General features: G+C 40.9%; 2 protein-coding genes across 2 annotated transcripts in view; both read right to left on the reverse strand.

Annotated features, from left to right (window-relative positions):
- LOC122061684 (DNA-directed primase/polymerase protein) overlaps positions 1-26,682 on the reverse strand; it is a 109,229-nt gene that overhangs the window by 5,387 nt on the left and 77,160 nt on the right. The window lies entirely within an intron of this gene.
- LOC122061687 (endonuclease V) overlaps positions 11,590-26,682 on the reverse strand; it is a 42,104-nt gene continuing 27,011 nt past the window's right edge. Inside the window, exons 7-8 of the mRNA XM_042625102.1 lie at positions 12,590-12,718; positions 11,590-11,923 (exon numbers count right to left, since the gene is read on the reverse strand). Of these exons, the coding sequence (XP_042481036.1) occupies positions 11,792-11,923; positions 12,590-12,718 (261 nt within the window). The 3' untranslated portion in view covers positions 11,590-11,791. The remainder of the gene's footprint in view (positions 11,924-12,589; positions 12,719-26,682) is intronic.

Consider the following 26,682-nt stretch of genomic DNA (forward strand, 5'->3'; position numbering starts at 1 on the left):
TAGGAACTCAAAACTCACTCAAAAAAGTTAGAATGAAGAATGAGTAGGGGAGGGGACCCATTTTATATAAAAAAATTATTTTCCAAAAAAAATAATAATAATAATAATTTTTTTTAAAAGATTCCAAATCAAGCATCAGAATTCAAATCAAATTCCAAATCAAAGGCAAAAAAGAAAAATTCCAAATCAAAGAACCAAAGATCAAGAATCAAGGAAAAATTAAGAAAAGAAACAATTTCATTGACCCAGCCCCAGGTGGCCCAATTTCATTGACCCGGCCCCAGGTGGCTCAATTGCATTTACCCTGCCCCAGGTGGCCCAATTTCATTGACTTGGCCCCAAGTGGCCCCATTGCATTTACTCCGCCCCAGGTGGCCCAATCTCTTTGTATCGGCTCCGAGTGACCCGATCTCATAGACCAAATTCCCTGAACTGGCACATGTTAAGGAAAATCCAAGAATAAAATGTTTTTTTCTGTTACAAGATTGAAAAAGCAGTGAATTCCTCCCTTGTAACATTCGATCCCAGATAGTCCAGATCGGTTCGAAAAACCCAACTAGAGACGAAATTCCCTGAACTGGCACATGTGAAGCCCAGCTAAGGAAAAGTCAAAGATCAAAATACTAACATCTCCTGCAGGATTGGAAGAGCAGAAAATTCCTTTCCTACAATCAACAGCTCCAGTAAGTCCTAAAACTCTAACATAGTTGAGAGATAATATCTGTTGCATTTTTCAACTCCATCATTAATGAGCAAGATGACGACAGTATATGCTCCATGTGACAAAATGTGTTCATTCTTTTCTTTGCCCTTCGGCCGTTGGCACAGGCCTCGGCCAAAGAGGGGTATTCTGTAGACACCTAATTTTGTCACCCTCCTCCGACTACGATGAAATATAGATCTTGGATGTAACTTGTGATTTCTAATCAACAGAGATGATGATTAACTGAGAAAACCCAGAAACATTCCCCACCTGCCTAAAAACCCTAGAAACCCCACGCGGGAAGGAGAAGGGTCAAATTTTAAATTTTCATACACAAAGGAATCCGGTCAAGATGACCATACAGATGGATAGTACTCGAAAATACGATTACAACATATATGGTACGTCAAGATCAGACCGTCAAATTGCCTGCAATCTCCCCTGGAAAATCACATTTTTTTCACACGCATGTCGCGCACACCAACCAGCCCAGCCAATCAGCCAACCAACCAGCCAGCCCATCCATCTAGCCAGCCAGCTAGACCCAGCCTACCTACTTGCGTGCCCCAGTTGCATGACCTGCGTACCCCCACCACACGCTACGTGCACCCCTGTTACATTGCTTACACACCCCCACCGCATGGCCTGCGAGCCCCTGCTGCCTGCCTATGTGCCCCCACTGCACGCTACGTGCACCCCCACCGTATGGCTTGCGCGCCCCACCGCAAGCTGTGCTTGCCCCTGCTGCATGGCCGAGCGTACCTTGCCTGCACCATGTGCATACTGCCCCACATGGTTCAACCTACCCCACGCGCCATTGCCTATACACCAATGCCAACCTCCCCGCACACCCTTATGCCTAGCATGTGCCCAGCTACACGCCATTACCTGCACACACTGTGCACATTGCCCGCACACCATTATGCCTAGCCTGTGCCCAGCTACACACCATTACCCGCACACACTATACACATTAGTCACACACCCATGCCAATCTCCCCGCACACCTTTGTGCCTAGCCTATGCCCAGCTACACACCATTGCCCACACACAATGTGCACATTGCCCGCACACAATATGCACATTGCCCGCACACCTTATGCATATTGCTGCATGCCCCATGCATTTCAACCCAACCTTGTGTGTCACCGTCAATGGCCGAGATTGGTGTTCCCCTGACCCAGTGGGTGAAGAAATTCCCTCTTCTCCCACTTAAGACCAAAAAACCCTTCTTTTTTTTACTAAGGATTTTCTCTCCAAGAACCCACTTTTTACCCGTTGGAAAAAAAACCTTCCCCCAACCATTTTGGTTCGAGGATCTCTTTTACCCAGTGTATAAAAGCTCTATCCCCCCTCTTTAGGCAAGAACCCTTCTTTCGTCCGTTGGATAAAGATGTTCCTTCTTTCCCATTAGTCGGAAAAACCTATAAATACCCCCTTATTTGAATTTCACACACCAAAAATCCCACCTCACTCCCTTGAAACTCTCTTCCCCTTCCCCTCTTGATTTTCTTCGGGTCTTCGGAGCGATTTCGTTAAGATCCGAAATCTTGTTCGGATCTTCGAAGTGTTCTTTGGGACTTTGAAGATCTTCAATCCAAGTTTTTAGTCCGATCCGATTTTTTTGCTAAAAGTAGTATGTTCTCCAATCCCCTCCTTTGAGTGTTCTTGAGTTTTACCCAAAGTAGAAACCCCCTGATTAATGCTGGCACGAACGGTCACACCCCATTCACACAGAACAGGACCGAGGAATGAGTTAACACCTGTTAACCCAAAACTTGCCAGGATCATTTGATATAGTAACTACAGCACAGTAGATACACACTAAACAAAGCAATTTCAGTATTTCAGTGAAAGTCTTACATGTATTTACCTATAAATATCCCAATACTCTTGATACTCAAATTGAATTACATAATACATTTACACATGGGCCTGTAGGCGTGATATATATACAAGAAATACAATTTAAACATCTAGAGCACAAAAGGGGTAATATTTCAAAATAATCAAAAAGAATCCCAGTATGGTATCAATGTTGCTGACCCGCAACATAGCTATCGCATGGGCACTTGGCCTCGTGCCCAAGATCTTCAGAGACTCACTTGTCCTCAGCTAGAAATTCCACAGTGGGCCCCAGCTCTAGCTCTTCAGCTGGATAACCTGCAAGATCAACTAAAAATGGTGTGCACGTGGGATGAGCTCACTAGCCCAGTAAGTGAAAAGAAAGACCAAGCAAACATACGCATTACAAATGAACCTATATGCATACAGTTCATTTTATTATCTTAGTCTACCTAGACAACAATTCTAAGTTATAGGTTATGTGCTATTCGCAACCACAGTGCACGTATGCTCCAGGTACAAGCCATAACCCCATCCCGCGATACACCATAGGGTTGCCAGAGAAGGCCAACCGTGGGTACGAAAAAAGTAAAGTGCTGCTCCTCAGCGACATTAAAGTAAATTGTTGTTTCTTAGCGATATTAAAGTAAATTGCTGTTTCTCAGTGACATTAAAGTAAATTGCTATTTCTCAGCGACATTAAAGTAAAATGGGCTTTACCCTGCATTAAATTAAAGCCAATATAATTGGTCCTCTTGTTATATCACCAAAGTTTCTAACAATCCTAATGATCAGCTGGGCGTACTTCTAACCACCACTGTTGGTACACAACCTCGAGCTTCCCCCCAGTGATATACCCAACACCTAAACCCCTGCTGGGAAGGGTCGTATCACAAGGATATGTCATTCCTAACTGCATGCTCCTATGTGAGATAGTACGACTGTATAGTGCCACCGCATCCTATTCCACGGGTCACCAATGCATTCGTGTCCAAGTCGACTACGGCATCTAGTCTAGCAATGCAGCATATTCGATAGTTTAAATTCATCCATCTCATATCTCAAAGCAAGTATAAGCATTTAACAGTTAAAGATAACAGAATTTCAATTCAAAATGAATTTCATAATGCACACGTCAATGCATGCAATGGCACATATGGATGACTAGTCTACACACAATAATGTCGCATAATAGACAGATAGTAGAAGTGGAATCAAAGAAATGAAAATAATGAGCTAAGATAGCACATTACAAGTTATCAAACCCGGATACCTAAACTGGCCAAGTGATTCAATACATAGATAGGGAGGATTAAGATGATGGAAATCACTAAGTAAACACAAGTGATGCAAAGTAGTTAATGAGATGATGCATGTGATGATTGAGGTATACAATGATCCCAATGAGATGTAGCATTAATGCATGAACAAGTCTTAGAATACAGAATATGAATAGATCTTTTCAAGAGAACACAAGGCACGGTACTAGATTAAACAAGAGATGGCATATCACTATTGGGTTCGAAATAAGAAATGGAAGGATTTCAAACAAGTTTACCAAGCATGTAGGAAATTTCAAATTTGGGAGCCTAGCCAAATGAAAGGTTTACATTCCAATGGAGACAATTATTTATGGTTATAATATGCTTGAGGAATTAGGATTCAAATGTAAACAATGAATTCAAAAGTGGATAGTCTAGCACTGCTGTTTATTGAACCAACTATAAATAGCATTTATTAACTTTCTTTCACCTTCATTTATTGTTTTAGACGAGAAAAAGAAGATAAAGAAGAGAGGAAGGAATAAGAAAAAGGGAAAGAGGATGATTATTGTGCGTCACCGAGGTTAGATCTCTTAAATTTGACGTTGGAAACGTGACCCTCATCTTGAGATCTACTTTTTGAGGTGAGTAAAGACGATATTTCTTAAACCTTCATGAAACCCAAGTGAAATCCTATGATTTGGGTAGAAATCCTTTATATCTTGTTAATCTCTCTTGGGAATGGGAATCTAAGGTTTAATAAAAGATCTACATGTTTTTTATGAAGGATTTTGAGGAAGAACTTGCAAGATTTGTGAAGCATTTGTTGATCTCTTGAGCTAAAGAGAAGATTTGAGGTTTTTGAAGTGTTCTTGAGCAAGGAGGTAAAACCCTAGCTTGGAACTTTGAATCGATCATAGATCTATGTTGGAATCATGATGTGTGGCCTTAGATTTATGGAAATGAGGTCAAATCGACCCCTTTTGGTTTCCCCAAGGAGGGATGAAGAATGGAAAAGAACATCAAAAAAATCTTGGTTCCGAGTGGTGGGTGCCTAAAAATGGTCGGACCCACCAATCCGGAGCCTGCCTGTCCTAGTTGAGCTATTGGCTAGATCGACGAGCAAGACCGATGGGCACCTGGCCTATCGCTCCTGGCCCATTGGTCCAGGCAGAGTTGCTGGCTCGATTGGTGAGTAAGACCGGTGGGCACTTGGCCCGTCGCTCCTGGCCTACCACTCCAGGTAGAGCCTTTGGGTCGAGTGGGGAGCAAGGACTGGTGGATGCTTTGTCCGTCGGTTGACCTACCAATCTGACTTCTCGAGTTCCGATTGGGCCCAAATTTATCGGGTAACATTCTCTAGTGATTCTAAACACATTGGGATCATCATACCTCATTGGTTATGAGCATAAAGTGGAGATATACTATACCCAACTTTTTTATGATAGGTTGTACTAGAAACTCGTATCATCACATATCAGATCTTTCTCGTACCAAGGGTGATCTTTGTACACAATTAGGTAAGTGGGAAGAGGACATTGACTTTATTTTGGAGTGTTTTTACATTATTCCATTTTGGTTGTAGACTAGCCATGATGGTCAACCAACCAAATAAAAATGTGACCATATCTTAGCTTATGAGATCTGATTACCTAAACAAATGTAAATATAAATCATGCGAGACCTTAAATTGATAAGAACCGATTAAATTAGACCAAAACCCAACCAACGAAACCCATGGTTAACTCCCTTGTTAACACCCTTAGGTAGACTAGCTCAACCCACCTCTTGACTTCTCATCGGTAAGTAACCCAAGGTATTGCTTACCACTAGACGAACAATTGGTGAGTGACGCCACCACTTGTTATAGCAGTTAGGGATTTATTAGGTCCCCCACCCTCCACTCACTTCCACCTCACTTTTCCCAAGAAAACACAGATAGCACCAAGGAGGCTACAACCTATCTTGTTACATATGAGCCCGAAGGTTTAGGGTTTAAGGTTTAGGGTATAGGTATAGGATGTAGGGTTTAGGGTTTAGATTTTAAGGATTAGGGTTTAGGGTTTAAGGTTTAGTGTTTAGGGTTTATGGATTAGGGTTTTAGGGTTTAGTTTATAAGGTATACTGTTAGGATTTAGGATGTAGGTTTTAAGGTTTAGGGTTTAAGGTTTAGTGTTTAGGGTTTATGGATTAGGGTTTTAGGGTTTAGTTTATAAGGTTTTAAGGTTTAGGGTTTAGGGTTTAGGGTTTAGGGTTTCGGATTTAGGGTTTGGGGTTTAGGCTTTAGGGTTTTGTGTTTAGTGTTTAGGGGTTTGGGATTTAGGGTTTGGGGCTTAGGCTTTAGGGTTTTGGCGGAGTCAAACTAAATCTGGGTTTGGGGTTTAGGCTTTAGGATTTTGACGGAGTCAAACTAAATCTCATTAGAGAGATCTTCATAAGATCCGAAGTGGTCTTCGAAGTGTTCTTCAGGCCTTCGAAGTTCCTCAATCCCTAGGATTAGCCTATCTCCAGTGGAAGCTCTACCGGAGTGTCACCTCAGCCTAGCCCTCCCATAGCCTATCCCTAGTAGAAGCTCTGTCGGAGTGCCACCTCAGTCAAAACTCGGAAGTAGCCCATCCCTAGTGGAAGCTTTGCCGAATCAATACCACAGTTAAAATCCGAAAGTAACCGTTCCTAGTCGGAACTCTGGCCAGTCAATATCTCTCGAGAAAAGGAAGTTGGAGGTCAAAACAATCTTCCCCTGAGCTAGGAGAATCCAAAAGACAGTCCGTGCCAGTGCTAATCAGGGGTCCACCACTCTTGTCCTGAAACAGTGGTCAAGCTCAGGTATAATTTCTCAACAGAATTAGCATAATGCAAACTTTATATTGACCTTGTTTTAGTGTACATAGTTATTTAAATTCAGTCAATGTACATATGTGTGAAAACTTAGCCATGTATGCGGAAGGCCAGACACAAACAAAAGATGTTGTTTTTCATTACAATGATCCATCTCAAAAGCAGTCTCCTTTTCACTCCTTACAATGAGATTTAGTTTGATTCCATCAGATTATGGCTTTTAGTAGTTCTCTTACATTTCTGCCCTCATACTACTACTTCCTCCAACTTTGCTAAAGCTTGGATGTAGTAGACTTTTTTGTCGCCTGCCAACTGCTGTGTTGACTTTCCTGAAGTCCTCCTTCACTACCAATGACTTGGTCTTTTATTTTCCTTTCATACTTTGTTCATTGTTTTCTTGGTCTTTTTCTTGGATATTTCAACTGGTGCTTGTGTCCTTAGTTTTTGTTTTCACACACTACATAATGCTACTTGAGATTTATTTTGGGTTGTAACTTCTTCTTGTTCTTATTCTTTGAAGGATTTTTCTTCTGATTTCTTCTAGGATGCCTCTGTGAGGGAAGTATGGTTTTGTAGTTTCTAGCAATGTGTCTATACTTGTAATACCTGTAGAACCCTACATTCTTCTATGATAGTGGAGCATATTTGTTCCTGCTTGTAAAATTCACAAGCTTGATTTGTCTTCTAAATTATAGCCAATATATGCCCAAAATTATTACACCCCATAGCGGTAACCATTAAAGAAACTCTCTTCGCCTAGCATACCTTTCATGGCCCTTGGCTTTCTGATAATTGATTATGGTGAAACCATTTTTGTCAACCTTCTTCATTTGAGGCTTTACAACATTAGAATTCATCTGTTCCTCACTGAAAAACTTTGCTAGGTTGCTAGCGGTGCCATTTCCTTTTGTCTTCACAGTTCCTAATGAACCTCCTTCTACAAAGCCAAGTCAAAACTTCAGTTGAGGTGACATTTGAAAGCTGAATTTCATCTAGAATATTTTGCTCCCCTTTTTAAGATGGTGGGGTGATTTATCTAAGTCACTTAAGTGCTTACTTCTTTGCCGTTACGTTCAATATAGTAATTGATGGAGCTATGAAGCTATTTTTCACTCGTCTATAGCTTCTCAAACTCTTCCCTCAGCATAACAATCTCCTCTTCCAAATTGTTACACTCATCTACCTTCAAGAAAATATTGCTACTTATATCATCAGTAATCTTCTCTATCTCTCCACCTTGAGTTGTTTCAATGTAACAGCAACAACAAGAAATTCAACCTAATCCCAGCTCAATGGAGACTGCTACAAGGATTCATGCCAAAAAAAAAAAATTGGAAATGATAAACAATAACAATAGAGAGATGAAAGTCTCTTGATCTTCTTTCTCTCTACCTTGAGTTTTTTCAATGCAGAGTATAATTCAACTTCAAGCATCTTCTGCATCAGACTCTTCAGTAGTCTTGTCATGACTTTCACTTCCAAGTGCCATGAAAAGCATCTCACATTCTTCTTTATCTGAGTTTTTCACTTTCTGATGTTTCTTCTTAAGAGGTGTTGCTCCTTTATTTATTTATTTATTTATTTATTTTAAATTAACAGTTTTTTCTTGTAGTTGCCTATTCTAGGAACAAACTTTTCCTTACCTTTCCTAGCTTTGTTCTTGTGAGTGTTTTCATTGGAATCATCTTGGACACTTTGATGCAAAATATCCAATGCCTCCACATTTGAAGCATTTTAAGGGAAGCTTCATTTTCCTTTTCTCTTCTTGAGCTTTCTAGCTAGGTAGGCTATTTAGTTCATCCTCAGAGTCTTCAGAATCACTCTTTTGCTCGATCTTCCTTTTCTGTGAGTTTTACTTTCATCATCCTCATCCCATATGCAGTCAACGTGCCATGCAATTCATCTAAACTCATGGAATTCAGATTTTTGGATTCTTCTATTGCAGACACTTTGGGGTTGTAGAGATCTAGCAAAGACCTTAAAATTTTCTTCACCACTAATGCATTCTTAACATGTTCACCGAGCCATCCGATGGAGTTGATGATTTCATTAACTTTATTAATGTAGCTCTTAACTTTCTCTTCTTCAATCATCTTCAGGCTTTCAAATTGCGTCCTATGATGCTTAACTTGGCTTCTCTAATCTTGTCATCACCTTCATGAATAATTTCCAGCTTGTCTCAAATTTCCTTTGTTGTGGTACAATTGACAACCAATGCAAACTCATTATCTACCAAAGAGCTTAGTAGTGCGTTGATTTCATTTAAGTCATTCTCACACTTCTTTTTAGTTGCGTTTGTGATATCATCTTTTGATGGAGTGCATCCATTCTTGATTGCCAACCATACATATGTTGGTGTACGATGTCTTGTATTCCCTCAGAGTTTAATCCAGGGAGTACCGGTATAGCACCTCGATAGGCAGGATGGCGGTCCTTTCTCTATATAGTGATATTTGAGGGCAATTGTGTACTTGAGATTAGGGTTTTTTCACTATATATTTGTAGCGAGGGTTTCTTTCTCTGTAATGCAAGCAATACTGAGAGGTGTGAGGGATGAGCGTTGTAACCCTATTCTCTATTGATAGTGAAATAGGATCTCATCTCACCGGGGACGTAGGCAACCTTGCCGAACCTTGTAAAATTTGTGTGCATTATTTGTTTTGTTTTTCCATTATCTTCTGCATCGTTTTAGGGTTGCGCTAATACAAATTGGTATCAGAGCTCTAGGTTTCCGTTTTCTAAGGTTTACTATCACGATGGCAGGGAAGAGATCGAATGTCAAGTATGATATCGAGCGGTTCAATAGGAAAAACAATTTTACTCTTTGGCGTCAAAGGATGAAGGATATGCTGATACAACAGAGTTTGACGAAAACGTTGTTGGGGAAGTCGAAGAAACCTGCAAAAATTACTGACGAAGATTTGGAGGAGATGGAGGAAAAGGTGGTGAGTGTTATTCGACTAAATCTTTCTGATGATGCCCTATAATATGTTATGGGTATCGAATCTGTACCGCAGTTATGGGAAAAACTTGAAAGCATCTACATGACAAAGTCCTTAACAAACAAGTTATCCGTGAAAAATCAATTATATTCTCTACAGATGGAGGAAGGTACGGATCATTAGAGCATCTTAACATGTTCAATCAGATTGTAAGTAAACTTGCAAACCTAGAGGTTAAGATCGAGGGTGAAGACAAGGCGTTACTGTTACTGTCATCGCTCCCAGAATCATATGATCACCTGGTAACGACTCTCTTGTACGGGAAGGAGACCCTTGAGATGGATGAAGTCATGGCTGCCCTCATGTCTAATGATACAAGGAAGAAGGCCAGTAGTACGAAATCTCAAGGAGGTCTTTTTGGAGGTGACAAGGAGCAGGAAAGGGGGAGATCAAATCAAAAGGGATCTGGGAAGAGTTGATCAAAATCAAAAGGGGCAAAGACATAGGTCTCTTGTTACTATTGCAATAAGGAAGGTCATCTGCTTGATTAATATTACTCACTATTGAAGATGAAGGACGCACCAAATAGGTGCGGGTTTGTACCTCTTATGAGGTACGGGGATGAAGACATCTACAAGTTAGCTTTACAGGAGGCTCGATAGAATTCAAGCTAAGGTGGAGATTGTTGGTGTACGATGTCTTGTATTCCGTCAGAGTTTAATCCAGGGAGTACTGATGCAGCACTTCGACAGGCAGGATGGCTGTCCCGCTAGCCAATTAGCTGGCCATGGGGTTGCAAGGGGGACAGGAGGCCCCTCTGCATAGCAGGGGGTGTAGAGGGGCGCAGCCCCCCGCTCAAATTTTTTATTTGAGGGCAATTATGTACTTTTTGGATTAGGGTTTTTTTCGCTATATATTTGTAGAGGGTTTCTTTATCTATAATTCAAGCAATACTGAAAGGTATGAGGGACGAGGGCTGTAACCCTATTCTCCATTGATAGTGAAGCAAGATCTCATCTCACCGGGGATGTAGGCAATCTTGCCGAACCTTATAAATCTATGTACATTGCTTGTTCTTGTTTTTCCATTATCTTTTGCATCGTTTTAGGGTTGCGTTTCTACAACATATACAAAATCACTCAGCCTCAAGAGATGTTTATCATCATCAGAGCAGTTTTTGGATGACAAAATGACATCACCACAAGAGCCCATCATTCGACTGTAGAATGGACCTTCTACAATGTCAAAAAAAATCTATAGAACATCGAGTATATCAGATCCACATAGACATGCACCCATGTATGGTTGATGTTTTAAGCCTTGACTAGTCGCCAAAAGATGTTCATTGACAACCCTTCATTGTCAAATCGACACATTTCATTATCGAATTCTGCAGACTCACAGAATATCGTGGATTCCATTTTTATGGGATTTTGATGCCTATTACATGGGGGAAGCAATTTGGAAGTTAGGCACTTGCATTTGGTGATTTCTTATCTCCTTGGAGTCACAGGCACCTGCATTTGGTGATTTCTTATCTCCTTGGAGTCACTGACACGGGGTGTTTAGTGCCCTTCACTGCTTTCAGTGAAAGTTGAATTGTTCTCATTCAACTCCGACATGACCCGATCCATGCGATTGTGGGGTCAATATGGGCCAACGAAACCAGTCATCTGTTTTTAACAATATATATATATATATATATATACATCCTAGTGTTTATGTGTTGCTCATGCACGTAGAGTAGATCTCTTGTATTCTTGCCTTTGTTTATGTCAATATGTTTCTCATGTTAGATCTATAGGTCTTTTCCGTTCCCATTTTCTTGTCAACCTGTACGTTCCAACTTCCTATCCTTTTGTTGCCTCTAAAATACGAAGGTATTATTGTTGGTTCTCAGGAAATCAATAAATAATATACACATAGCATAGTCACTTTTTTTTTTTTTTAAACAAAGGATAGTTCACACTTGGGATCTGGAAATTAACCACCCCCCCCCCCCAAAAAAAAAAAAAGCATTATAATATTTTAAGATAATGAGGTGAGCCAAGAGTTTTTTTCCTCGATGAAATACCTATACTCAATCAGTTTATTGATATGAGATGGTTAATTGGAACTACAGACAAAGGACAAAGTGGTCTCCAAAAAAAAAATGATTCTTGGTGAAAGTGCTTGGAGGGAACTAGCTGTTTATTCAGAGACTAATTTTTTGCCATCCTCTTTATGTCATTGGCTAGACAGAGCCTCCGATCAGCCACATGTTTACTGGGAGTTTTGATTAATTTGGCAACCCCTATATGTTTCTGAAGGTAGTCCCTTGATCTTATATCCGCCTGCAATTGCACATAAGGGAGTAAAAATAAGAGAAATTTTTTCTAGATAGTGATCTAGGATGAATAAGCAAATCCACAACACTCAAATTATTTATGGAATCAAATTAAAAAAGTATCCACCTTTGCAGCCAAATTGTAGTATAACATTTCACACTCATTAAAATTTAACGTTCCTCATTAGTTGTCATATGCATGTCACGCCTAGAATATGCAGGAATAAGGCTGTCTTTGGTTAGATATGAAATTCAACTGGTGTTGGGAAAGGGGGAACATTTAAAGTCAAGCCAGAAAAGGTTAAGAAAAAGAAATCGGTGGGGGGTATATGCTGAAATTCAAATAACCATTTTATACTTGAATTTTCAGTCACTTCACATCTAACCAAACACAGCCTAAGAAACTTGCTAGGCAGACTGAAAACTGGTCAAACCGAAAGTTTAGCTATAAATCAATTTCATATAACAATTACATCTATCTGATGTGAAACACTTTTTATGTGCAGTATCCATTAAAAAAAAAAAAATGCTTTACATCCTGCAAATGACTATTCTCATTTCATCTATGTTATCTTTCAGGATTCAATAAAAACCCCAGTATGTTCTACAATTCTATAATGAGTTCAATAGTACTGAGCTTTCAAATGCTAATGAGGGAGACAGTAGACCTTACCTGACGGATAGGCTCTGGTACACGGTATTTGCAAGTCATTTTAACAATTTTGACTGCTGTATCAATTGATACACGGTGGCCACTTGATATAAAAATAGGCTTCAAGGAACCTTCAGTCGATCGCATGGCCTGCGCAAATTTTGTCAACTACAATGATTCAAAGGAAATCTTCGAAGGTGAAAAAACAAAGAAACGACATTGATAAATTACGGTATAACGAGGAAGAGCATTGAAATGAAACAATTATAAGATGGCATAAGCCATTGAATGTACAACCTATATAAACACTGTCCGTCCTGTCACATACAAGGAGATTGGACACGCCATTCCATCAGTAAGTTGGTTGTGCTTATCATTATTTCTAATAGTATCTATTACAAAGCTTCAAGTTATGAGGTGCCTATTTAATCTGAGTGCTACTGTGAGATGTCTAGCACCAAACTTAACTCTAGGTTTGGTTCAATAATGTATCCACATCAAATACATGTGTGGGACACTCTATGACCTTGACATACGATATATGACTTATGCAGAGATGTACCCCTTGCAGTATCACTTGAAACTTAATTACGAAGCACCGTCATAGAAATGAACTCTAGGCCAATCCAAAACTGTGTAAATTAGTTCTAGACAAATGCAATCTAGATATAAGCCGTTTGGTTCTCATTGGGTCAGCTACAATCTTCATGTATCTACTGGTCTGGTATCTTTGGTCTTCCTCAAGCAGTAATCAAAGCTTTGAAGAGCCTTGTTTCTGCTTTTCTTTGGAAAGGAGCTGAGTCCACTAGATTTCCTTCCCCTATCAGTTGGGCTTCTGTTTTCATCCCCAAGGAAGAGGGAGGCCTTGGTTTGAGATGCATCAGAGACATCAATCAGCCGGTACAGCTAAGCTAATGTGGAAGATTGTGACAAAGAAGAAGAGAATTTAGGTAGATTCGTTGTATTGCTTCTCCGTTCTGATTAAATTTGGCCCGCTCCATCTTTGACTGATGCCTCCTAGGTAAGCTATTGGAGCTATCCGCTCCCATATTGATGATGCTGCCTCTACTTATGGCTTGACAACTGGCACCTATGGGAATGCTTCTCCACTTAGTGCTACATCTATTTACTCTTCGGGTCTGCCTAAGGATTCGAAAGTGGCTGATATCCTTAGCTTTGGTGCCGGGGGCCCTCCGGCCTCTTGTTTCCCTCAGCCCACCTCTGTGTGGGATGCTTTGCTGTCTAATGTGAGAAGTCCCCAAGAAGAGGCGACAAGGTTGTTTTCTGGTGCTTTCAGCTCTAAAATGGCTTGGGATTACATCAGAACGCATGCCCCCTAGCTCCTTGGCGTAAATTTCTCTAATCAAGCTCCACATCCCTAGGCATTGCGTTACTGTTTAGAGAGCCTTATCCAACTTCCTTCCAACACAATCCTCATCCACCGGTAGATCTCTGTCTCGCCCCTTTGTTGTCCTTGCTGGAATGCTGCTGAAGACATCGATCATAACTTCTTCTATTGCCCCCTCTCCTCTATTTTGAAAGGTATTCTTGCGAAGTGTTGGCCAAGAAGCCGTAGGATCCTTCCATTACAAAGGGAGGATCAACATGACTTTTGGTGGCTCTTCCTTTTGTGATAGTGTGGGAAAGCTCACCTTCAGTGCTGCTATAATAATATTTGGATGGAGCGGAATATTAGGAAATGGACCTCTAATTCCAAGCCTATTCATCAGATTTGGGAATCCATCTCCTTTGAAATAACAGGAAAGATCTGGGGTGTCTCTTCTTCTTGTATTGATTCTTCAAGGAACAGGCACATTGTTGTCGCCTGGGGTCTTCCCCTTTTTCTTATTCGTGTCCCTCCTTTGGCTTGGGGCCTTTTGGCCTTTCTTTTGTATTTCTGTTTCTCTTTTCTTTCCCTCCCCTTTTGGGGCTGTATTTATTCTTCTATTTGGTTATGAATTATTTATCCACCCAAGAAAAAATCTAGATATAAAAGAGGAAGGATGATAAAAAATTAAACTTTTTCTGTTTATTACTATTGATAAAAGAATGTTACAGATTTAAAATATTAAAAAAATTATATTAGCATATCATATAGCATAGGCATGGGCCAAGCTGGTAGCAGCACATCCAGCTCTACAAACTCTTCCAAAAATAAATCTCAACAAAAAGAATCAATCCAATATCCACACAGATTCAAGGGGTAAGATAGAAAAAAAAGCATAAGAGTCCTCTTGTTTGCTCTTTCCAAATGCCACTATAGGTTATGGATGGCAGCATCTTCCATATGTAATCCCAACGGGGCTCAGTGTCAAGGAAAGGCAACAAAATTTAATCCCAAATGCCACTAATAAACAACAATTCCGCACTGAACATCGGGAAGGATTATTATTCCAGCTTATTTGTAAATATTTAGATTCTTTTGAGTTGAGAAATCCACTGAATTTTTCTTTTGTTTTGTGCTTTGGTTATTTCAACCAATATCTTTAGGTTTTGCGCCAAGGTTATTTTGATCGAAGCGCCTGATGTGGGTTTGGAATCTCTTTTGTTTTAGGTTGAATCTGTTCGTTTAATTAGGCCATAATGAAAGCCCATCAACAACTTGCAGACAAAAAAAATGCGTACCCAGTGCACGAGGCTCCCGCATGTACGAGGGGGGGGCAAGAAGTACGCAGCCTTGAGAATGTCGAAAGGCTGTTTCGACCACTTGACCACCAGGTCACAATATTCGTACCTTTACCGTTGGATCAAGAGTGCCCCTTTAATGTAGATATGGCTGTCAAAAGGAGGGCACGAGCTGACCAATACTTGGTTCAGTACTGTCCAGATATGGTCCTGGTTTAGCCCATCGAACCAGACCAGATTGCATCAAATCTGGTTCCCCTTTTTGGTGCATCGATTCCAGCTCTACAGGGTCTGATTTCTTCCCATCGAGCAGCTTTTTTTCTCCATTATTTTGTCCTCAAGTGAAGCTTCTAGAAGACCAGCCAGCTGTCCCCTCAATTTGGAAGGAAGAAGGTTCAAGAAGTTCCAGCAGCCCAATGCTGAGATTGGCCAATATGTTGTTTCCTTTTTGGGCTGTCTTGGTCGACAAGTTACTTATATTTGGTAGAAATATTAGGCTATTAGTTAGTTTCTATTTTTATGTTTCTTAGTGAACAAGGAGTAGGGTTTTAGGAAAGTTTAGCTTATTCTAATTTCCAAGAAGTTATATTTAATTTAGAGTTTCCTTTTTTGTGATCAGCTTTAGGCCTATATAAGTGGCCATCGATTGTAATTGGAAAAAAAAAAAGATTTGAATCAATGAAATTTTGAGTTTAACTCATGGCTGAGAAAGCTAAAACCTGAGAGGGTGAGATGCCCAACCCAAACTCCCATTCCTCTTCTTTTTCTCCCCCTACATCACTTCTGTGTTCCCTTTTGTATCATTCTATTTTGAGTATTGAAAACCCATTCAAGCCCTGTGGAAGCCTTATTGAAGAACCAAACATCAGCAACAGTTTGAAGGTCAGAAGACAGCCTGCTGCTCAGAATCGCACCTATTTTCTGCTGGAGTTTGTCTTGCTGTTCCTCCCAAGTCTGAAGCCAGTTGCAGCCACCCTTTAGGATTTTGTTGGACGACCTAAGAGAGAGACTCGACATGCTATTGTGCCCCATCCTTGGTCTGGTTTGTGAGATATCGAAAATCTCCAGGTCTGACCTAATTCTTGCTCTAATTCTGGTTACAGTCGTATCTCCCCAACCTGTATTCTGTTTGAGTTGCTGTTTGGAGGTTTTATCGAGCACCACAAGGCCACCACTCTGGCAGGTTCTTAGGCTTTACCAAGCCTTGCTTTATGAGTTCTTATTTCCTTCTAAATTTAGCCCTATTTGTGTGGTTCTACTGGAATTCCAGGTCTGAAACTAGGAACTGATTTGATTTGGAGCCTATCATTAATTGGGGCTGTTTACTTGGGTAAACCACCTTACATCATAACTAAGCTTTAACATACCTATTGTTGCCCCTTTCAAGGTTTTCCTGATGTCAAACCTAAAAGATTTGTATTATAAATTTTTTCATTTATGTCATAACATTTCTGTAATTTATATATAAATGAGTTTTAACTATTTAAAAAAAAAAATCATTAAAACTACCAAAATGTCGAAAATCATTGTGGGACAATTTCAAGACAACCACCAAAATGAAATTTACAACCAAGGTATACAGTTTCCTCATTATGTTGGACATGATGCATCTAATTGTGAATCAAACACCAAATCTTCAACTGGTCCATTGTAGAGTCTCCCATCCTAACCAACGCCAAAAGAAGGCCTCCACTAGTGGAACAAACTTTCCTCACAATTTCTCAAGATGGGTAATTTCATCTTCCTTTGATTAAGGAATATAGAAAATTTAACCGAAGATCAATTTTAGGATTTTCCAAAATCCATGTGTTCCCTCAAGCTCTCCCAATTGGAAGTTAGAAAGGATTAGAGGTATAGGAGAAAGAGAGAAGATAGAAATGAAGAAGAAAGAGAGAAGTTGAGAGAAGAAAGAGAGAGATGAGGGAAAATCATGGTCGAGCAATGAGCTCCTCCCAACTATATTAGGTTCAAACCAAATAGGGATATTACATAGTCCTCCCTAGGAGGTTGAAAAAAAAAAAAAGGGAGAAAATACAACTTAGGACAACATAATAGTAAATAGTCCCTAAAGTACCCCTATTACATAAAGTTTGACACTACCCCTCAAATTGGAGAATAAATGTCATACATTCCCAACTTGAATAAATGGGTTTTGAACTGGTGAGGAATGAGTCCTTCGGTGAAGACGTCTACCAACTAATCAATAGTCTTCACAAAGGATATGCAAATGTTGCAAGAGTCAATCTTCTCTTTGATGAGATGCCGGTCTACTTCAATGTGCTTCGTTCTATCATATTGCACTCAGTTATAGGCAATGCTTATAACTATTTTGTTATCACAATAGAGTCGCATAGGTCCTTTAGTGTCATACCCCAACTCAAGAACCAACCGTCTCAACCATATGAGTTCACAAAATCCATAAGCCATTGCCTGTATTCTACATCTGCACTAGATCTATCTACAACAGATTGTTTCTTGCTCTTCCATGTACCAAATTACCACCCACAAATGTGTAATAGCCTGATGTAGATTGTCTGCTAGAGATGTATCCAACCAAATTAGCATCGGAATAACCTTCTATCCTCAAATGGTTATTCCTGGCATCCAAAAGTCCTTTTCACAGAGATGAGTTCAAATATATCTGAGGATGTGGTAAACAACATTCAAGTGCCACTCCTGGGAGTATGCATGAGCTGGCTCACTCCTCCAACTGCATAAGTAATGTATGGGCTTGTCAGAGACAGAGAGATCAACTTCCCCACTAGCCTTTAAGTATTTCCCTACATCAACAATGGGAAGACCACAATCCTCTCCTAGCTTGTGATTCTGCTCAATAGGGAAACTTGCCAGTTTAGAACCCAACATCCCTATTTCTTTTAACAGATCTAACAAAAATTTCCTTTGGCATATATTGATTCCCTTCTTAGACCTTGACACTTACAGCAACATTAACAATCAATGTTATGATGGTACCATTAACCAGCCGGGTAATTAATGTGCGATTTACTTGTTTGGAATATCCATTCTTCAGAATGGTCTGCCCGAACCTCTCAAACCAAGCTTTGGTGACTGCTTGAGACCATATAATTCCGTTTGAGGAGACACACTTTACCATTAGCTGCCGAAAACTTGAAGCCAGGAGGGGGTTGTATATACACTTTCTCCTCTAAGTCACCATGGAGGAAGGAATTCTTCACATCTATATGATATAAGGGATAATCTTTGTTTTCCACCATAGATAAAAGAACTCTTGTTGAGTTATGTTTAGCCATATGAGAAAATGTCTCCTCAATTCCTTACACCTGACTCTACCCTTTGGCCAACAATCTTGTCTTCTACTTCTAAATAGTATAATCTGATCGGTACTTGATCATATAAACCCACCTGCATCTAATTGGAATCCTCCCCTGGGAAGATTAACTAGTTTCCAAGTACAGTTCTTCTCAAGTGCCATCATTTTCTCAGACATGAGTTGCTTCCACTTAGGGTCTGACATAGCGTCAGTAACAGTTTTGGGAATGGAAACAGAATAAAGAGTAACTATAGAAGTAACACCTATACGAGAGAGAGCATAATAGGAAACAAACTGAGCTATAGGATTAGTACAAGTGCTCTTTCCCTTTTGAACAACAATAAGGAGGTCTAACTCAAAAGGAGGAAAAGAGATGTTACCTGACTGAGGAAGGTTCAGCTCAGGATGTGGATCCAAAGAGGACTCTTGGCAGGTCTTCTTTGTCCTTCTTTTCAATACAATAGGTTCCTTCTTATTACAAGGACCACCAATATCAACAACATCCACCTCTTTATGTTTCCCAATATCAAGAGAAAAAAGAGTGATTGGCAAGGGAGAAAGAAACAGAATAGCATCAACAGCCTTTTCACTTTCACTTTCATTGTTCTCCCCCTGAAGAGGATGCTTATGAGGAGCAAAGAAAGGCACAGATTCAAGGAAGGTGACATCTTTAGAAAGAAATCTGCCTACAAGAAGAGGAGTGGTAACACTTGTAGCCTTTGGTAGTGGAAGAATACCCAAGAAAGAGGCATTTGAGAGCCTTAGGATCGAGTTTAGTGCAGGAGGATCTGTTAACATGCACATAATAAATAAAACCAAACACCCTGGGAGGGAGAGAAAAAGCAGAAGACTGAGAAGACGAGTGCAAAAGGATTTTGGGACCTAAGGATTTTGGTAGGCATATGCGGTTGATGAGAAACAAATGGTATTTTTTCTTTTCAGCTACCTTTTTTGTTTGAGTGTATCAACACAAGCAAGCTGATGGATAATGCCATTATCAATACCCAAAAAAAAAAAAAAAAGTCCTAAAGACCACCATGCATGTACTCCTCCCCTTTATCAAATTGGACAATTTTGATCTTGGTTTCAAACTGGGTACAAACCATTTTATGAAAGTTTTTAAGGCATTTTAAACATCACTCTTCTGTTTCATAAGAACGGTCTAAGTGCAACGAGAAAAATTATCAACAAATGAAATAAAGTAACAATGACCAAACAAGGAGGTAGTAGGATAAGGTCCCCAAACATCAATATACACAATACGAAAGGGAACTGTAGATTTATTACCATAATAGGCATAAGACGAACAACGATGTTTAGCAAAAGTGCATGGCTCACAATAAAATACATGAGAAGGAGATGTAAATAAATGATGTAATTTTTTTTTGGATGAACAAATGAATTCATTACCAAAGGAGAAAAAGAATATATAAGGGAGGGAAAAGGGGGGGAGGAAACTAGGTTGGGCTTTACAGGAAAGATTACCCGGCCAAAAGGAGAAGCCAACAAAGAGGGGCTCCAAATGAAACAATGCCAAACAAAATGAAAGGGCATACATCAAGTTTTTTTTTGGGGGGGGAGAGAATGTCTGCCGGGAGACCTTAGGAAGTCACAATAAGCTTATTCTTGTGGGTGTCTGCAACTGTACGGTGGCAGAGAGATCTGAGCTTGGAGCTAACATTAAAGTAGATAGCTTTCCATATCTGGTCCAAGGAGAGAGAGTTGGAAGTCCATCAGTGAATTTTTCGCTCCATCCAGAGGTGATTGATGGTGGTGCAAAAACTAACTTGCCCCAGGGTATCAAAAATAGATGAGCTTGCAAATGTCATAATAATCCAAATCCATTCCCTGTGAAAGGGTAAAATATACCCTGTGGCCGGCCAACAATTGCGGAGAACTCTCTTCCAGATAGAGGAGGAAAGGTGGCAAGAAAAGAAGAGGTGGTTGGTGTCTTCGAGCCTCTTCGAAAGAGACTACAAGAGGGGGAGACATTAATATGATGGTGGATCGAAAGGATTGCGTAGGGAGACAGTTGGGAATGGAGTACCAAGCTATGAAGCTATAGTGGGGAATGAGGCCTTAAACCAGATGGCTTTACACCAAGGGGCAATAGAGCCCATAGATCTAATGAAATCCCAAGCAGAAGCAGAAGAAAAGGTCCCAATGGAGGAGGGAAGTCAGATGCATTTATCTTCCCTTCCCCGATGACCCGAGGGAAAAGGAGGGAGGGAGGACCAGAGGTCATTGAGAGGGGGGAGGGAGGGGGACCATCCATTATGGGAAATGATGGAGTCAACCATAGCATATCTGTCAAACACTGATGAATAAATGACTTCGGGGGTGACGAGCGAGAGGAGAATCCCAGAAGGATGCCAAGTGTCCAACCAGAGGGAAGTCGAACAACCATTGCTAATGGAGGAGGAGATGGCATATAAAGCAATGGGCCAGAGCTAAAGGATTTTTCTCCAGAATCTAGGAAGCATCCGAGGGGATGGGGGCGGACCCAAGGGAATTGTTTTTAAGGAGGAAGGAGAAAACCTAATCAACACAGATGCTCTTGTGCTTGGAGGCAATTCTCCAGATAAGCTTGACAATTTCGATTGAGTTGATCTCTTTAGTCCTCAAACCAAGGCCTCCTTAAGATTTAGGGAGGCGAAACCTTGTCCTAGCTTAGAAGATGGAGAAACTTGGAGGTATCGATGCCTTTCCAGAGGAAGGAGCAAAATAAACTCTCAATGACCTTAATGGTAGAGGCCGGGAGGACGAAGATGCCATACCAATAAAGACACAGACTGGAGGACAGATTTGATGAGGGTTAGGAGGATAACATAAGAAAGGAGTTTCCCTTTCCAAAGCTGAAGCCTTTTCCTCAGAAGGTCCATCATGGGAGAGCAATGGTGGGTAGAGAGACTGGAGGAGAAAAGAGGCAGGCCTAAGAATTTGACTCGGAGGGACCCAATGGAGAACCAACCATGTGAGGCTGAGAAGAAGGGCTAGGTGGAGGCGGAGACTCTAGAAAGGAAGAGGCTAGATTTGAGGAGGTTGATGCGGAGGCCTGAGAGGTTCTTAAAGATATGGATAAAGGACATAATTGAGGAGATGGAGAGGGGGTTAGCCTTAGAGATCATCTGCAAAAGCAAGGTAGGTGAGCATAAGGTATTTACATTTGTGGATGGGAGAGATGAGAAGATGGTCGGTGGTAGATTAAATGGATCTATAAAGGACTTCTAGGGTGAGAGAGAAGAGGAAGGGGGAGAGGAGGCAGCCTTGTCTAATCCCCACAAAGGAAGGAAAATAGCCAGCGGGGCTACCATTAACAAGGACAGAGAAATGAGGGGAGGAGATGCAATAGTGGATCCAATGGACAAAGGAGGGTGGAAACGACATCTGGAGCAAGACTTTGGAGATGAAGTCCCAACTAATAGAGTTAGAAGCCTTATGAATATCAATTTTAAAAAGGGCTGCAGAGGAATGGGATTTCCGGTCAAAACCTCTGACAATCTCGTGGCAAAGGGTGATGTTAGCTATGCTTCTCCCAGCTATGAAAGCCGATTGGTTTGGACTGATAAGGGAGTCAATGACCTTTTGGATGCAGTTTGCATGGCTCTTAGCAATTAATTTATAGAGCAAGATGCATATGTAGATGGGCCCAAAGTCATACATGGAGGCAACACCCTCCTTTTTAGGGATGAGGCAGATGAAAGTGTGGTTGATGCCTTTAATTTAACTGGGGTTGAAGAAGAAGCTTCTAATAGCAAGGAAGAGGTCCTGATGGATGATATCCCAACAGGAGGAGAAAAATCTCATGCCAAAGCCATCTGGGCCAAGAGCTTCGTTGGCAGTGTGGGAGAGAACAACCACGATAATTTCATTATCAGAAGAGATGCATTGGAGGGAGGGGAGAAGGGAATCAAGGATGAATTTATTGAGGAGATCCGGGGGAGGGAGAGGCAAGTGAGTGGGGAGGAGGGAAGGAGTAGGTCTTTGAAAAAGGAAACAGCTTTGGATTTGATGTCCTCAGGATTGAGAAGCTCAGCACCAGTTCTAAATGTGATATTAGGGATGGAGTTGGCATTGGTCTTGGCCTTAAGCGACCTATAAAAATAGGCCGAGTTGGAGTCACTAAGGTCAAGCCATTTGATTCTAGCCTTTTGACGGAGGAAGCTTTCTTCCTTTTGGGCCATGAGGGAGGAGATCAACGGAGAGGAGCTTGTCTTCTATCACAAGGCTGGGATTAGGGAGATCTAATTGAAGCCTTGATTGGATAGAGAGGAGCTTATCTCTATAGGAAGAGACCCGAGAGAAGATGTTGCCAAAGGTGGAGGAGTTCCATTGCTTGAGGGCCAACTTGATAATCTTAAGCTTTTTAGCAAAAGCAATGAGGGGGAAGAGGAATGGGTAACTGGAGAGAGCCAGGCATTTCTCACGATAGGAAGAAAGTCCTACTGAAGAGTCCACATGTCAAAGAATTTAAAGGGCTTGGGACCGAATGATAGGAAAGACAAGACATGGATTGAGATGGGACTGTGGTCAGAGATCCTAGGGAGATCAAAGCAAGCATGGGAAGAGGGATAGGAGTCAAGCCAGGCTTCATTGATAAGGGCTCTATTTAATTTGTAGGCAACTCTGGAGGATCCTGCTCTTCTGTTGTGCCAGGAAAATTTAAAACCAGACCATCTGAGATTATTGAAAGCAAGGTCATCAATGCAATCATTTAAAACCTCTATGGCTCTCAAGTCAATGGGATTATCCCCATGCTTTTCATGACTAAAGTAAATGACATTAAAGTCCTTAGCAACCCCTAAAGGGCTAGAGCTAATGGAGGGAGCAAAGGAGTGGATATCATCCCAAAGGGAGAGCCTGTTGTGGGCAAGATTATGGGTATAAATGGCAGAGAAGAAGCAAATGAGGGATCCAGAGGGGTGGGAGATGCAGAGATGGATGGCTTGGGAGGAGGAGGAGGAGAGAGGGGAGACATGAAGCTTGGAGGGATTCCAGAGGATCCAGATTCTACCATTGAGGTTGTGGGAATAATTGGAGAGGAGAGACCAGGAAGGAGCAACAGAGGAAGCAATTCGGGAGGCATTAACTTCGAGGACTTAGATACAAGAAGGTAGCATAAGTTGGATCAGGAAGATCAGATAAGGGATCTAAAATCAGCTTGTTTAGCTTCCTCATAACAATAAAAGAGGGATGTCCCAAACGTTGATGCTAAAGCATCATAAATTCTATAAAACTACTATCACTACGACTATATGTTGTGGTGTAGTAAACAAAGATAATTGCAGCTTAAGGCGGTAGAGTCCGCTCTCCTTAGGTCCACTGCCAATAATCCCCTTCATTACCAAATCCTGAAAAGGGCAATCAGAAGGGAAAAAAAAAAAAAAAAGGTGATACAATAATTCGAGGATTTAGTTAAAATGCTTATAGAAAAAAAAAAGACTCAAGGTGAGGTTAGAAACATAAAGAATGGAATTCAATGAAATAGAAGAAGTAATGGGAATACTACCTTTACCAAAAATAGAGAGGATACCATCAGCCACCCAAAACTTATCCTTACAAAAACAAATGCAGTAAGAATCATAATAATGGGACGTACATCTTGTGGTCAGTGGCACTGGAGTCAATGACTGATAATGGAGTTGTGGAAGGTGCAAATGTTGATGCAAGCATAGTGGAAGCTGAGGCATCTTGTGAGGTAGATGGGCTATCAAGCTGAGACATAAGCCGGCGAAGCACTACAATATCCTCTCTAGAGAAGGAGTTGGTATCTGCCTTAGGTGTCCCCTAGGATCAGTCTTTGTCATCATAGCATGAGTTGTATCCCCTCCTCTACGGCCACCACGTGTGCCAATAGTTCCACCATATGTACTACATTGATGGACATGAAAAACTCAGCACCTCTCTCGAGTGTGCCCAAGTTTGCCACAATGATCACATTGCCGAGGTTTATCCCTGACTCCATGAGATGACCCCATGGCCTTTGCTACCTCCACACCATTCTCTATGGGTAGTGGAAGAATGAGTAGATCGCTCAAGTGGCGGAGCAGGGTCTATAGCACCTCTCCTGGTCTCCTCACTCAGTAGGTTACACACCTCATTGAGGGATGGAAGAGGTGACCGCGTAAAATATGCATCTGGATTGGCTCATAGTCTGAGTTCAACCCACCTAGTAAGATCAGAACTCACTCCTTTTCAAAAGACCTATAGACCTTGACTTCATCTTCAGGATTGGACAACAGAAGGTCTCGATAATAATCATACTCCTCCCAGAGTCCTATAATAGTAGTATAATAGTCAAAGATATCTTGTTCCCCTGCTTCATGGAGAGGGTTTGTTGAAGGAGCTAGGACTTTAGTAGAGTCACCTACCCTGTCATAGGTTGTAGAGACTATCCCAAATATCCTTAGCAGTTTCCTTCCAAATAGATCTTCTTCTTATCTTAGGTTTAATGGAAAAAAGGAGCCAAGTCACAACAGTAGAATTCTCAGTTTCCCATTTCTAGTAAGCTGGATTAAAGACAACGGGAGCCTTGAGACCCCCAGTAATACCCTAGCTTCCCTCTACTCTACAAGGACAACTTCACAGATTGTGACGAATCCTATTAGTTGTACTATCCAACTTTACAAGGGAAATCTAAGTATTATGATTATCAAAGACAATCCAACTGGGAATGGTACTACTCGATCCACCCAACGAAGCTTCCATAGGTTCAATGAGATTAGACATGGAGTAAGGATACTCCTAAAAGAACACAATTGGAGACCAAACCAAGAGTGGAACACAATACCCAAATATATTCTTCTTAGAAGCAAAGAAAAAAATTCTAGCAAGTTAGTAAACCATGCAACTTTGAGAGGAAATCAATCAAACCCACTTTTAATTGTGGAGCTTCATCTCAATAGTATATACAAGCATCGAATGATATAACATATCCATAAAAAACATCCAATTACCACACTATCAGCCATTCCCGACCAAACAAACCAAAAATAGAGAAGCTAACAATACCCAACAGAAAGGAGAGATTGGGGTAGTGTTCCAACACCACACCAAATCACAATCCAAGGTTTAAGGGTGTTAAAGAGGACCCTCAGGAGATTCTTTCAAGCCCAGCCACATCCCCAATAAATGCTTGAGGAGAGAGAAACAAAGGCTTGACTCTAGGGCTGGCAGTGTACTTCTTCTCGGTTTGGACTTCAAACAGCCCTTGTAGTCCTTCAAGCTCCCTTCAAGTGTCTTCAACTTGCTTCTAGAACTCCATTAGGTCTTCTTGTTAAACCCTTTTACAAAGTATAGCCTCTATTGGACCCCTTTGCTTTCTAGGGTTCCAAAAGAGACTCAAAGAATGAGAAAGAGAAGCCTTCGTCGACTCTAAAACCCCTTTAGCTCTGATACCAAGCTGGAAGTAAGAAAGATTAGGGTTATGGACAAGGATTAAAGTATCGGTATCAGTCACTATATCGGTCAACTAAATTAAGATACATATCAGAGGATATCGTATTAGAGATACGCTAAGATATGCTAAGATCAAGGACATTAAAATATTAGTATTGGTCGCCGTATCAGTCGGCTAAATTTAAGACACGTAACGGAGGGTAGTGTATCGTATCGGAGATACTTTAAACCATGTCTTAGAGATGTAGGAGAAAGACAAAAGAGAGAAAGGAAGGAGAGAAGTTGAGAGAAGAAAGAGAGATGAGGGAAAATCGTGGTAAGAGCTATGAGCTCTTCCCACCTATATAAGGTTCAAATCGAATAAGGAAATTACATAGTCCTCCCTAGGGAGGTAAAAGAGAAAATACAACTTAGGACAACATAATGGTAACAGTCCTCATGACCGTCCTCACATCTCCTTCCGTCCCAAGTCTTTCAAATTCTATGACATGTGGACCCTCCAAGACTATCTCTACATTTCCAAACATGCTTGGGACATCCCTGTGCATGCTTTCTCCTCCTCTCTCATAGCCTTTGCTAGGAAGCTCCACAATGTCAAATCTGTGTTGAGAGTCTGGAACCTCTCTTATGGAAATATCTCCTCCAGAGTGTCCATCTATAAAGCCAAGCTTGAGACCATCTAGATCAGAATCCAATCTGATTTACTCAATTCCTCTCTAATGGCTGAAGAACACTTGACCTCTTCTAAGTTCTAATCCCTTCTTGCCCAAGAAGAAAGTTTCCTTCGCAAAAAATCAAG

This window comes from Macadamia integrifolia, chromosome 14 (assembly GCF_013358625.1).
Source record: "Macadamia integrifolia cultivar HAES 741 chromosome 14, SCU_Mint_v3, whole genome shotgun sequence".
Classification (NCBI taxonomy): Eukaryota; Viridiplantae; Streptophyta; class Magnoliopsida; order Proteales; family Proteaceae; genus Macadamia; species Macadamia integrifolia.